General features: G+C 41.5%; 1 protein-coding gene across 4 annotated transcripts in view; it reads right to left on the bottom strand.

Annotated features, from left to right (window-relative positions):
- MIER3 (MIER family member 3) overlaps nucleotides 1–10,914 on the bottom strand; it is a 32,774-nt gene extending 21,860 nt beyond the window's left edge. For 2 of the 4 annotated variants that reach the window (XM_082725979.1, XM_082725980.1), the window contains exons 1-3: nucleotides 10,791–10,879; nucleotides 9,317–9,341; nucleotides 6,142–6,287 (exon numbers count right to left, since the gene is read on the bottom strand). In XM_082725979.1, the coding sequence (XP_082582105.1) occupies nucleotides 6,142–6,287; nucleotides 9,317–9,341; nucleotides 10,791–10,799 (180 nt within the window). In that variant the 5' untranslated portion in view covers nucleotides 10,800–10,879. Of the gene's footprint in view, nucleotides 1–6,141; nucleotides 6,303–9,316; nucleotides 9,342–10,790 lie in introns of all 4 variants that reach the window. The other 2 variants (XM_082725981.1, XM_082725982.1) reach the window with 2 other exon arrangements.
- Between the last annotated feature and the right edge of the window lie 3,701 nt (nucleotides 10,915–14,615).

Genomic DNA, 14,615 nt, shown 5'->3' with positions numbered 1-14,615 from the left:
TCTCCCTCTGCCTGCTGCTCCCCCTGCTTGTGCTCTCTCTCTCTGTCAAATAATAAAACCTTTGAAAAAAAAAAAAAAAAAACAAAGGACTGAAGGAAGGGTTTCTGAAGGAAACAAGAGTTCTGCAGAAGACAAAAGTTAAGTTGGAGAGGACTAAGAAACATCTAAGTAGAAGAGTTAAGTTGGCCAGCAGCCTAGTGTTCACAGGATCAGGATGGGCTAGAGATATAAATCTGGCATTTGTTAGCATCTAGATGATACCTAAAGCCAAAGGTGAGAGGACAGACAGAAAAGAGAAGGGAGTATCAGAAGAACTTCCAGATATATCACCCTAGAAGATGATGGGCTATGTCTGGAAAATTTTAAGTACAATATACATTTTGAAAATAATGAGATCCCCAATTAAGGAAGGGAATTATCTGAGTGAAATTAAGAGAAAAGAATTTATTTCTTTACTTGATAAAATGAATCAAAGTGACAGAGGAGTCTAATGGATTGCCGGTTTCTGACCCGCGAAGGCTAAATACCTATAGTACTGTTATGAGACAGAAACATCAGACAAACTTGAAGGTAGACAATGGGGTGGTAAATAATAATTCAAGGCAAAGGTGACGCAATGGGCTTGAATGAGGTCACCCAGAAAAGGCATATAGAGTGAGAAGACAAAAGCTAGAACTCTGGGAAATGCCATCAGTTAAAATGCGGGCAAAGAAAGAATGGCCCATAAATACAAAAGAGGGAGATACCAGAGAGAACTAAGAGAAAGCAGAATTACATAAGCTAAGGAAGAAGCAAGTGTGGATACCAGAGACAGTCACTTAGGCCAAATATCAAAGAAAAATCAAGTGAAAATAAAGAGAGACAGGAATTCTCTGTACCTGTCAAGCAGGAATTATTGGTGACCCTACAGCCTGCTGGGAGAAACAAAGCTGAATTGATGGAGGGGAGAAGGTACTCTGAATAGACTGAATGGAGGGAGAAAGTATACACACTATAAAACAAGAATCACTAAAGGCAACACAGGGTTAAAAAAAATTTCTCCCCTTGGGGCGCCTGGGTGGCTCAGTGGGTTAAGCCGCTGCCTTCGGCTCAGGTCATGATCTCAGGGTCCTGAGATCGAGTCCCGCATCAGGCTCTGCTCAGCAGGGAGCCTGCTTCCCTATCTCTCTCTCTCTCTCTCTGGCTGCCTCTCCATCTACTTGTGATTTCTCTCTGTCAAATTAATAAATAAAAAAAAAAAGCTTTAATAAAAAATAAATAAATAAAATTAAAAAAAAATAAAATAAAAATTTCTCCCCAATTTAGGAAACATATGAGTAGGATTTTCTATACTGAAATAAAAGAATAAGTGGGAAGAACAGGCTCAGGGCGGGAGGGATGGAATTACGAGTTAGCCTAAGATGTGGCATATACTCTTGGGACAGAGGGGGAGAAGAAAGAATGAGTTTAAAAGTTAAATTTGTATGTGTGGGGTACACAGGAGATTCCAGGTAGTGACTCATGAAAACCCTACTTTCTCTATAAAGACAAAAATATGATCATGTATTGAGGAAGACGGTGACTATCTTAGTGGAACTTCACCAACACATTCAAGGAATGACACTAGTTACCTAAAGGGAGCGGATGCTAAAATATAGAAATTACTTGTACTAAAACTTGTATAGCAAAACTAGGAAAGGTAAATCCAATCTCTGTAACACTTCACAAATGAGGTTTCTTTTCTATTAGACCTATTAATAAAGGACTTAACCCTCTGAAGTACAAAAGTTTTTTTTAAAAAATGGAATGAGTAAATCTCCATCTCTGAGATCTGTGTGGCTAGATCTAACAGCTTAAAAGTTTGATCCAGCACCTTATCCCAGGTAGAAGATTTTTCTCCTTTTTCTCAGGCATTTCATTGACCCTAAACTTTAAAGGGTGTATTTGAGTCTAGTCATCCTTATAAATGAAGTATTTTCTAACTCAAAGGTTTTGTATCAGGAAGAATATAAAATCTAGAGGCAGAGGACTAACTGCTAACCGTTACTGTAGGCAAATCACCTAACTCCTCTCACCTACATTTCTTCAACTGTACAAAAAAGTATCATAATTTCCTTGATCCTATGATGCATAACATCACATACCAGAAATCAGGATGCATCCCACTACCAATGTATACATCTCCCATAGTACTGTTCCTCCCTGCACCATCTATATTATTTCTACATCTGTGGTAGATTTCACAATCAACAAGGACTCTTAACCAAGGAAATAATGCTAATACTTACCTGATACACCTGATGGTGTTCCTGGATTGATCAAAAGAAATTGTCTAAGTGAAGTGTAGAACAATTTTCATTTAACACCAGTCTAATATCTTAAAATGTGCATTGCAAAAACAGTATACCTGTAGTTTTAAAAACTTAATAAAAAAAAAAAAACCCACAAAACAGAAAGGATCTATACCAAAGTGTAAGTGGAAGAAAAGGTGATTTTTACTTTCTCGTTTCACAATGAGTATCAAGTGAGAAATCTACAAATTATCTAAAAGTTATAGCTGGAGACTATTAAATTAAAACTTCATAAAACAGTAACATGAATAAACTATAGTGAGACACAATGTAAACCTTATTTTATATGTTTCATAACATATATCTAGTCACAAAATGTATTCTCTATACCAAAGTTCTACTATACAAAAAGTGTTTTTATCTCTTAGTACCAAAAATCTGTAAGCATTAAAATACAGCCATATTTATAGTCTATAAACTATCAAGTTTACAACGAATATAAAAACTACTTTTAATTTCTAAAAACAAACATTAACATCAAGCCCCTAAGACTGTGAACAGGTAAGAACACCTAAATCAGTATTCCAATAAAAAAAGATTAACAAGAGTACTTTAAATGATATAGAAATAATTTTAAATTTCTTCTATAAATGACCTTTACTCTTTGTATTTGTGACTATCTGCTGTTTATTCAATTTCTCATTTCATTAAACATCAACAAAGAATAGAGACCACATCTACATAGTTATGCTTTACCACAGATAAGAGTTATAGTTCAGAGGAAGTGGGCAATCACTCTTAGAAATAGGTCCTCTTGTCCATTGTTCCATGAGAGAATGATTAGGCTTCTAAGTGGAGACAAAGTTCTTAGGTCTTCACTTGAATCTGTTTAAAGATCACCTGTAGTGGGGCACCTAGGTGGCTCAGTGGGTTAAGCTTCAGCCTTTGGCTCAGGTCATGATCCCAGGGTACTGGGATGGAGCCCCACATAGGGCCCTCTGCCCAGCGGGGAGCCTGCTTCCCCCTCTCTCTGCCTGCCTCTCTGCCTACTTGTGATCTCTCTCTCTCTGTGTCAAATAAATAAATAAATAAATAAAATATTTAAAAAAAAAAAAAAAAGATCACCTATAGTTTTCTGAAATTTCCAAAAATGTCATAAAATGCCAAGAAGCAAAACTGTCCAAGTACAGAAAAGTTGAAATAAAGACCTAATTTTTCTGAATTATCAAATTCAGTGATAGATACCACTACAAAGCAAAAAATTAATTACCAGTGTTTATTTCTTTAATTGCTTTATTTATTTGACAGAGAAATAATGTTTTGGTTTTTTTTTTAAGATTTTATTTATTTGACAGAGAGAGCTAGAGATCACAAGCAGGCAGAGAGGCAGGCGGGGCGGAGGGAAGCAGGCTCCCTGCTGAGCAGAGAGCCCAATGCAGGGCTCCATCCCAGGACCCTGGGACCATGACCTGAGCCGAAGGCAGAGGCTTTAACCCACTGAGCCACCCAGGCGCCCCGACAGAGAGATAATGTTAGCTGGATTATAATTCTCAGTTATTCTAGGCTACCCATCATAAGAGCTGGGAAGGAAGTGCCTGAATAAAGCCAAGGCAGAGCTCAAGACTCTTGGACATCTTAAAAAAAAAAAAAAAAAGACTCTTGGACATCTTTTCTTATCAAAAGACACCATTTAATCATCACCCCTGAAAGAAGCAGCAATACCCTAAGCTTTTCTTAATTATTTCCCAACCATTTTATCCTATATTCTCAAATCTGTTTAGCTGTGAATTGGTTTGTTTGTTTTTTTTTTAAATGATTAAATCTAACAGCAATTTTCTTGGGTTAATTTGTCAAGTGAATGAACACGTTTAGAAATTTTCAGGTCTACCAGAGCAAGCCTGGGATCTAGATCCTCAAACTGCCTCTATTTCCCTGTATATGAACATGAAGGAAGTTATGCAATAAGAATTCATCTCTGCCTTACAAAGACAGCAGAAGAGATTATATAAAAATGTGTCTTGTCCCTCTACCCCTGGGGCTAATAATACATTATATGTTTACTAAAAAATAAAAAAAAATTTTAAAAATTTAAAAAAAAAAATTGGTGATATTAAACCACTTCTTTTGATATTGATAGAATAAATAAGATATAAAAAAAAAACAGGAAAAAAAAGAAAAGAATGTATCTTGTCTTCGTGAAGAAAAAGAGGTATAAAAACTCAAAGGATTGGGCGCCTGGGTGGCTCAGTGGGTTAAGCCTCTGCCTGCGGCCCAGGTCATGATCTCAGGGTCCTGGGATCTGGTCCCGAATCCCGAATCGGGCTCTCTGCTTGACAGGGAGCCTCCTTCCCCCACTTTCTATGCCTGCCTCTCTGCCTACTTGTGATCTCTCAAATAAATAAATAAAATCTTAAAAAAAAAAAAATAATAAAAAACACAAAAGATTATTACTATTTAATATTATTCCTGAAAGCTTTTGTTATTCTGAGCTGATCAGAAATGTGCAAATAAGATTAATTTATAGATAATTACAATCCAACATTTTTTCATATCACCCCTACGGAGACCTCTCTCTATAGTCCTGGTATAAATGTGTTTAAAATCCAGTTCGGGGCACCTGGGGGGGCTCAGTGGGTTAAAGCCTCTGCCTTCGGCTCAGGTCATGATCCCGGGGTCCTGGATTGGAGCCCCACATCGGGCTCTCTGCTCCTGGGGAGCCTGCTTCCTCCTCTCTCTCTCTCTGCCTGCCTCTCTGCCTACTTCTGATCCCTGTCAAATTAATAAATAAAATCTTTTAAAAAAATAAAATAAATAAAATCCAGTTCATTTCCATCTCTATTGATTTTAGGTTTAAGAAGTTACAAACTACATTTATTATTGCCAACTTTTTAAAAGATGACTGAGGGGTGGAAAATGGGACATTATTATTTTACAATTAAAAACAGAGTAGGGGCACCTGAGTGGCTCAGGCGCCCCTACTCTATTTTTTAATCAGTCATTAAGCATCAGCCTTAGCTCAGGTCATGATCCCACAGGGTCCTGTGACCAGGCCCCCACATCAGGCACCCCTCTCAATGGGAAGCCTGCCTCTCCCTCCCATTCCTCCTGCTTGTGTTCCCTCTCTCGCTGTCTCTCTTTCTCTCTCAAAAATCGTAAAAAAAAAAAAAAAAATAGAGTAAAACTTTTTCTCTTTCAACATTCTTTCAGTATTCTACCAGATTACAAGCTATTTAACGGAAGAGACTTCTGGGGCGCATGGGTGGCTCAGTGAGTTAAGCCACTGCCTTCAGCTCAGGCCATGATCTCAGGGTCCTGGGATTGAGTCCTACATCTGGCTCTCTACTCAGCAGGGAGCCTGCTTCCCTCTCTCTCTCTCTCTGCCTTCTCTCTGCCTACTTGTGATCTCTATCAAATAAATAAATAAAATCTTTAAAAAAAAAAAAAGGAAGAGACTTCTCCCTGTATCTACTGCGGTATTTAATTAAACTCAAGTGTTACCCTCAGTAGAATAATGTAGTTTAATGCACTGGGCTGGACTACAATTCAGCAACAAGTCTAGGACCCACAGTTCTCTATATCTCATTATGTAAGATTCTCATCTGTAAGATGACCACACATACCTACTTCACTGTGCTTCAAATACTTAAAAATTAGATTAAGAGCTATAAAATAATTTTTAAAGATTAAGTGAAAATTTACTTATTAGGCTTTCCTTCAAAATAATGAGAAAATCAGTGACAGTCCATAAAAGGTCAAAAACAAAGACGCTGAACCTATTTTTATTTCAGGTAGATGGTAAAATAATACATAATACAATATCAAAATCTTTACTCTAAGTTTGTTATTAAAATATGAAAGTAAAATCCTTTACCTTTTCCAAGTCTTCAATTTCAGAACTGAAGTTTTTACCCTCATCCATCATTTCCTCTTCTTCAAGAGTTCTTTCATCATCATAGTCATGGACCAACATCTCAGCAGTAGGGTCAAAATCATGATCCTCGGAAGACAAAGACCCAACTGGAATGAAACAAACTGAATCACTTTACATATTCACAACACTACTTACAAGAAAAAATAATTTGTGTTCTTCTGCCAGTTCCTTTTAATGTTTATATGTGAGCTTTATTAAATCCATTTACTATATACTTAACAGGTTATAAAGACCATATAGTTCTGAAAAGATATCTAAATCAGCAAAAGAACAAGGCAGAGTAATTTAAAAACACGTTAATAAAAGTCAAGTCCATGAGAACAGAACCTATATTGGCAGCAAAATGATTTAAACAGGAGTCCTAAAAAAAATGTTCTAAAAGTCAAACTTGTCAGTTTAATGCATTTGTCTAAAAGCAACAGAAAAATGACAGACTATTTGTTAATGGAAGATTTCATAAGAAACTGTTATACACTAAAGCTCAATACTTCAAGCAAAGAGAATATATATGTTACCCTACTTACAACCCTCAAAGGTACAAAACACAATAGAAATCGGGTTCATAGGAAAAAATTCAAGTTTTTGAAAAGCAACTATTTTGCTAATCGGTTCTAAAGTATGTCACTTTTCATGTCCAGAACTGTATTTCAAACTCTCCACACAGGCATTAAATTATACGAGCATGCTTTTCTTTGGACGACTAATAAGGTAATTAGTTTTTAAGATAATGCGAAGGAAATATAGAAAAATCATATCTATAGGTTTTTGAAAGATGCAATTTGTTCTGGCCAATTCATACTGGTTTATGAAATTGCAATGCTTTTCTAAGGCAAATGTGAAGTCTACAGGATACTCTGAAAATGAAGTTGAGAAATGAGTAAAATTCACAATCCCAAGAGAATGAAACTGAATCTATGAAAAACAGTTTTCTCTAGTATCTAATTCAATTAGACCAGTTAACATAGGAGCAGGGAAGCAAAGAAGTACCAGAATCTTGGGGTAGAGGAAGGGGAAAGTGGAAGGAAATACATCTAACATAAAAAGTTTGGTCTGTTTTTAATAAAGCTATTTAATATTTTGAATTTCAAACATTTAAGGACAGTATGCGATCATCCCAAAGTACTGACCTACTGCAAAGATTTTTCACTGTGAGAAAAAATACAGATGTAATTCCATGATCTTGTTTCTAAGTTTGGAGAACTCTAATTAGTCCTAAAAATAACACAATTTCTGTGGAACTCAATTATTTAGGAAGCTTACATTATGGTGGTTTTTTTTTTTTTTTAATGTTGAAAGATATTATCAGTTCATTTTCAAACCTGTTGAAATGCAGACGGTTTAACTTAATTTTAAGGAGAAAAATGAATAGTTATTGAAGAGCTCAAAAGCAGATCATCCACCATTATCAATTTCCTATTTTGAGGAATTTCTGGAAACCCCTGTGGTACCCAAAGTGTCAGGGATGAAACAGATGGTAAGTCTTCTACCTCTTTAAGGCAGAACCCTGTCCTCTTCTGTAATCCCCATATCACTGGTCACTGTGCTCTTCCCTCTTAAAGTGGAAGGTATTCAGTTAAGGGCTAGAAATCAAAGGGCCTAAGGATCTACTCCTGCCTTTGTCCCTGGCCTGCTGAGACCTGAGGCAAGTCATTCAAACTTTCTGGGCCCAAGTCCAGTTTTTCATTTGTGAAATGCATGGTGTTGGCTTAGATGACCTCACGAGCCTCTTCTAAGTTCTAAAATTTTCTTGAAAATTGGCTAAGTGATTAAAAACAGGTTATAAAAATTTGTTTAAACACGAAAGCCACAATGTCTTCTTGCTCTTTATTTGGATTGCAACTTCTTAAAAGCAGACAGTGATGCAAAATGGAAAAATTCCATTATCATCCAGATGTTTGGCATCATGTATATAAATACTCTGTTCCTGAAATCAGTTATGACAAAGAAATGTTTGTCTAAAAATTAGAAAAAATTTTTAAAACAATCTTTTAAATGTAAAGATGTAGACAGCTATTTAAAAAATAACCACAAATTTCTTCTACTCTGTGACTAATTATTTTCTAATACCTTGAAGGATAATCAAGTGAGACCTTAAAAGTCAACTAAATACACAAATTAATACGCAAGGAAATGGGCTGTTCACTAAGGCAATATGCTGCAAGGGAAGATTTGGGAGCTTTTATAGGCTCTATTAACTAGGGGACTCTCAGTAGAGTTATTTAAAAGTCTTCTCAAGCGTAAAGTAAGGGACTTGGAGTAGTTCAGAGATACTTTTCCTGGAGACTAATAGAGGGAAAAGAGACAGCCAAAAAAGGGCTGGAAAGGGGGTGAGAAACTGAAACAAAACTGTCCTCTCCATTATGGTATTCAAGGGAGCCAGAAATCCTAAACTGTATGCAATAATGCTACATAGTTCAGGAGACAGTCCCTTGCTTTCATCAGAACCTGAAATGTTTCCCATTTCTAAAAGGTTAAACACTACTAGATCATCTAAGGTTGTCTCACCTCAAAAATTCTGTATCACCACTTTCACGTGACAAACTTGTAATTCTATGTTTCTTTTAAGGTGGGTAGCTTTACCTAACACTCAAGTTCCAATTTCAATAAATCTATAGTCATTTCTCAATTATGAAAAAATTTAGGAGACAAAATAAGGCAAGATGGGGAGTCATGGCTAATTACTAAGCGATGTAAGCAATCCCAAAGTTTCAACAAATTAAAGAGCTGATTTCTTGAAAAAAAATAAAATAAAATAAAACCTAAACTAATCTGGAAAAGTTAGTGGAAAGTTAATTCGGGATTAACTGTTTCAGGCTTGGAGAAAAAAACCGGTATGCGATAACTAAAGATGTATTACTAAAAAGAACACTTGTCTGTTAGCAGCTTTGTAACAAGCTATTTTTTTAAACATGCAAGAAAAAAAAGAAAAGTGTAACTTCTCTGTCCTCAAACAACTTAATTACCAAAATGTACGCTGAAACTCTAAAAAACAAATGAAAAACTCGCAGGACAATTTTTTGTGCAAAAACCTTTAGTAATATATATCTGAGCCACTCCCCCCCCCACCCCCCATTACACTTTGGGACCCATCAAGAGGTAAGAAAATAGGACAAACCTGGGCTCGAACTTCCAAAAGAAGCCTAGGAGAGAGAAGAAAACGTGCGGTTAGATCGCGCAGCCGAGGGGGAAGAGGCAGCGCCGGCAACAGGGCGCAGAGGAGGCGGAGCCCAGAGCTCCTCCGCAGCTGCCAAAAGTACAAGACGTAGCTTCGCTCCAATCGCTCCCAGCCCCTTTCGGGCCCCTCTTGGCTGCCTCGCCTTCCTCCCCGAGTCCCCAGTGTGCAAACTCGCAGACCCGGGACGAAGCCCAGAGTCTAAGAGGCAACTCCAAGCCGCTCCTTGCAGCTCAGCAAGTTACAAAGAGGAGAAGCAAAACCCAGAGCAGTCGACTCACGGCATCGGTCCCCACTCCCCGGCATCGCGGAGTCCCCCATCCCACTCGGCTCTCCACGGACCCAAACACCACCTTCCAAAGCAAGACCCTTTCCTGGAAGGGAATCGTTCTCCGATCACCTAGTCTACCCCTGAGGCCCGAGAGCCCCAATTCCGAGGCTGTCCTCGGACCTGTGCGTAGGCCAGCTCGAAACTGGACACCCGCCCCCAAACCAAAGCGCAAACCCCCCATTCTCTCTCCCGAAACTGGAGACGCGGCCCCTCAGTCCCAGAGATGCTAGTTCCTTCCAGGATGTTCAGTCTCTCCCTTAGGCCCGCCAGCGAGCCCCTCACCCCAGCGAGCTCCAGCCGAAGGGGCTCCTGCTGCGCCACCCCCTCCCCCCAGATCACCAGTCCCGGGGGACACGGCCGGGGCAGCTTTGCTAGCCCTGCCTCCCTCCTTCAGGCCAGAAGAAAGTGGGGTTACCGAGAGCCCCTAGATATAACGTCGAGAGTCTTGGATTGCCCCCTGTACACCCAGGGGTTCCCGCACCTCCAGGGCTGCGGGGCGAGGAGTCCCGCTCGCCTACCGCGAAGCCCGGCGACCGTACATCCCGCTTGCCTCGGTGCCGGGAGCAAAGTGGAGCGAGAAGCTCCTTGGCGCCGCAGCCCGGACCCAGTGGGCCGGGGGCACAGAGCACTCCTCCCGCAGGACAGTGGCGCAGCCCGCTCCCCGCCTTGCAATCCGGCCGCGGAGTGGGGGGGGGAGCTCGGCCGGTTTCCACCCACCCCGGCCCTAGAAAGCGGCGCGGAGGCTCCGGCGGCCCGCGTCAGCTACCCCGGAGCAAGGCACGGCGCCGTCCCCAGGCCGGGGCTCGCTGCCGCCGGTCGCCACCTCCGGTCCGGCCCCGTCGCGCAGCCGGCTCGGGGCCGGAGCCGCCGCGGCCTAGTCCCGGAGGCAGACCGCTCCCGCGCCCGCTCCCGCCCCCCGGCCGGCCCCGCCACGGCCCGTTGCCGCCCCGCAGCCCCCGTCCCGCCGCGCCGCCCCCCGTGGAGCCGCGGGAAGGGGCCCGGGTCTCCCAGACCGGCTCCGGAGGCGCCGGGCGCCGCTGGGCGCCCGCTGTAGCCCGGCCGCTCCTGCCCGGTTTCTCTGCTCACCTCCGCCATATTGGTACCTTTAGGGCGAACGAGCAGCGCCGAGCCCAGTCCCCGGATGGGGCGCCTGAGCCAATCGCAGCCGCCGCCGCCGCCGCCGCCGCCGCGGTCCGCCCGGCACCCGCCCGGCGGCAGAGGCGGCTCGGCCCCTTATAGGGCAGGGCGGCCCGCGACGCCCCCGGCCCGCTCGCACGCCCACCCTGCCGGGAGCCCCACGCCGCACCCCGCGCCCCCCGCGGACCGGCCGATGCGCACCGGCGCTCACCCGCCCTTCGCCTTTCGGCTAGGAGTAAAGTTCCTGCCGAATTGGAGGCAAGTGGGGGACGAATGGAAACTCGGGCATGGGACGGACCCACGTCCAGGCAATCGAGGCCGAAGAGCCGGCCGGGGCAGCGGAGAATCGCTGGACGGACACTCTAGTCCGGTAGGACGTGGAGGAGGCGGGCAGGAGACGTGGAGGGACAACTCGACGGACGTCTCCAAGTGAAAAAGAAAGAAGGTGATCGATGCATTAGACTGACGGACAAGAGAAATCCCTGGAAAATGGGAGAAGTGACTGATGGACGGCAGGGTCAGTCCAGAATGAGAGGACAGCGACCACGCATTTTGCGGTTTCCCGGAAGAGACCTGAGGAATGGAAGGTGCAGACCAGCATATCTTGGCTCTTGGAGTGGCTGGTGGAAGTGGTCATTTGCCATACAGGCTTTCAGAGATAGTGACATACAGAAGAACGGACAAAAAGATCATCAAGGCAAAGAATTTGAAGAGACTTGCACAATTCAGAGGAGTTGTTCATAAAATAAACCGTGCATGTACCCCCCAAATTAGAACAATCCCGAAATAGTCCAGGGGATGACCCAGGGGAAGACACTTGATAGACCTGTGGAAGAGCAAAATAGTATATCAGAGGCCCTGAACCGAGTCTCAGAAACTCTTCTTCCACCCAAAAGGCCAAACTTTTGCTTATGGTCAAAAAGAAAACTAGTCCTATAGGCAAGTCGACGGGTGGAGAAGGGAGGACAAGGCTTAACAGATATACCTACTCTTAACATGTGCCTTCTGGCCATTCGCTCTTCATTGGGAGAAGTAAGACTAACTCCCGACAGATCCATATCCACACTGAACTACTTTAAGCAAGTATGCAGAAATATTTACTAACAAGTCACAGGTAGCCCACAGAAGTAAATCCTGCAAGTTCAAGTCATTATGCCAAGTCCTTGTGGTACAGGATTGTCTTGAGGCAGGAAGCCAGAAATAACAACATATATGGAAAATAAAGTTTAAAAAAATGTGGAAGAGAGGCGCCTGGATGGCTCAGAGAGTTAAGCCTCTGCCTTTGGCCCAGGTCATGATCTCAGGGTCCTGGGATTGAGCCCCACATCGGGCTCTCTGCTCAGCAGGGAGCCTGCTTGTGGTATCTCTCTCTCTCTGTCAAATAAATAAAATCTTCTTTAAAAAACGTGGAAGAGAAAAGTCTCTTGTAAGCTCCATGGATAAGGCAGATGCAAATACTCAGAGTAGTATGGCAGGACCCTACAGAGACTTGCTGAGGACAGTGATCTCAGACATTAGAGTTCTTCCAATTGTTGCTAAACAATTGTTGCTAAATTGTGGCATGTTATATGACAGAGTTGAGGTTTTTGCTCACAAGTTGAGAACCTCCCATACTTTTAGTCTACACATGACAGGTCTGCTTTTATGCTGGGGTCACCTTTGATTCTCCCCTCCAAGAGCACATATGAAGGCTGAGGCTGAAGACTGGATTATGAATAGTAGGGGAAAGAATTACTTTCAACATTTCTGCCAAGGCATCTTAAAAATTAAAGTTACTCCACTGGTAAACTTTATTTATTTATGGAAATTTTAGCGAAAAATCACCTCAACCATTTCAAAACATCGTAAAGACATGGAAAATTACACTTTCCCTGCTGTGAAAGATATCTTTCGACCTTTTGTCCAGCCAAAGCTGAACTTTGAAACTAGAGGCTTGGCACATGTTATATGTACTGTCCTCAATGAGGCGTTTAGAGTTTTCAAAGTTTAAAAAAAGAAAAGGCTTGAAATTAAGTGCAAGTGATTAACTTTAGAAATGCAGTGAGCATGTCCAGTGAACAGAGCCATTAAACAGTTCCCTGATCTGCTTGACCACAGCATGAGCCACCACAGACCAAGTCAGAGATCTGAATCATGAAGAAAGTGTCTCCAACAGCCTGCCTTGTACTTAATACTAGGAAAAATATTTTCTTCATAGCAAAACTTGGCTAATCCAAACTATAAATGTAGTCTTAGATTCCATTTTGCCATGTCCAAGAAGTATGGAGACTCATGTATTTGCATTAGTAGAGTTTCTGCAGATTCTATTTTTTTTTTTTTTAAATAAACTGTGAAGATTCCATGTAGGTATTTGTAATTTTGACTGCTTATATTCTCATAGTTTATGTAATCTGTGTCGAGGGTACTAAATAAGGATTCATAGAAAAATAGTGAAGCTAAATAAGTTTTCAGTTTAAGGAAGCAGAGCTATTTTCTCACCTTCTAATTAGTAGAGGAAAAGTTTACTGCCTAGTCTTACATGACACATTCCTTTTATGATAGAGTGTCTAAAGTCTACCTATGTACATGGATCTCTTATTCTTTTTGATGACAAGACTTTCAGGAGTTAGTACAGACAAAAAGTCTCCTCATTCCAGGAAGTAGAATAAAAAATTGCTTTTTACCGTTTTTTTTTTTTTTTTTTATTCTGTCACTACACAACATATGGCATTATGTAGAGAACAAGTCCTACGCAGGACACTGTGCACTATAGAATCACCATAAGATTCCTAGTCTCTCAAAAGCTTATAACGTAACTAACTGTATTCTTGTATGTGGTGGACGGGAACAAGAGGAAGGAAAACTCAAAACTGAAACCATGGTAAGCCTTCAAGGAGAACCAAAATGTAATGGATTCTCCAACCATCTTTAGAAATGAAATAAATGAGCCTGGGTGGCTCAGTGGGTTGAGCATCCAGCCTTGGTTTCAACTTGGGTGATGATCTCAGGGTCGTGAGACTGCAGCTCCCCTTCCCCCCAACCCCACCTGTTGTGGGGCTCCTTGCTTGCTCAGCGAGGAGTCTGCTTGAGATTCTCCTCTCCCTCTGCTCCTCCCCCAATGTGTGCACACAAACTCTCATAAAAGAAAAAAAAATTGAAAAGAAATGAAATAATCAAGAAAAGTTTATAAATGTGTACTTTGAGACATTTTACAAAAAATAGGTGAAATAGGGCACCTGGGTGGCTCAGTTATTAAGCGTCTGCCTTCGGCTCAGGTCATGATCACAGAGTCCTAGGATCGAGCCCTGCATCAGGCTCCCTGCTCGGTAGGAAGCCTGCTTTTCCCTCTCCCACTCTTCCTGCTTGTGTTCCCTCTCTCATGGTGTCTCTCTCTGTCTAATAAATAAAATCTTTTAAAAATAGGTAAAATAAAATAAGAAAATGTAAATATGAAAAATGAGGACCAGGAGGTTAACACCAGAGAAAAAGTTACAAGACTATTCAGGTAATGAGATGTAATACAATATAAGAGTTAAATCGTAAATATGGCTTGCAGCTTTCTGAAGAAAAAGCAAATAAATAAATAAATAAATGCAATTAGTTGTTTGATTCTCATCTTATTTGAAAAGAGATATACAAATTCTTCAAGGGCAACAAAGCTTTTCAGCACACTTTAAAAGAAATATCTTGCCTGAGCTACATAGTAACTTAGAGGGACATACCCTCTACCAGATCCTCAAAAGCATTAGTACGTTTTACAACACTGTTTCTTTTAGTGACCATCTACGAAAGATG

This window comes from Mustela nivalis (assembly GCF_964662115.1).
Source record: "Mustela nivalis genome assembly, chromosome: 3".
Lineage (NCBI taxonomy): Eukaryota > Metazoa > Chordata > Mammalia > Carnivora > Mustelidae > Mustela > Mustela nivalis.
Note: the sequence above shows the minus strand (reverse complement) of the source record. Positions and strands in the feature narration are given on the sequence as shown.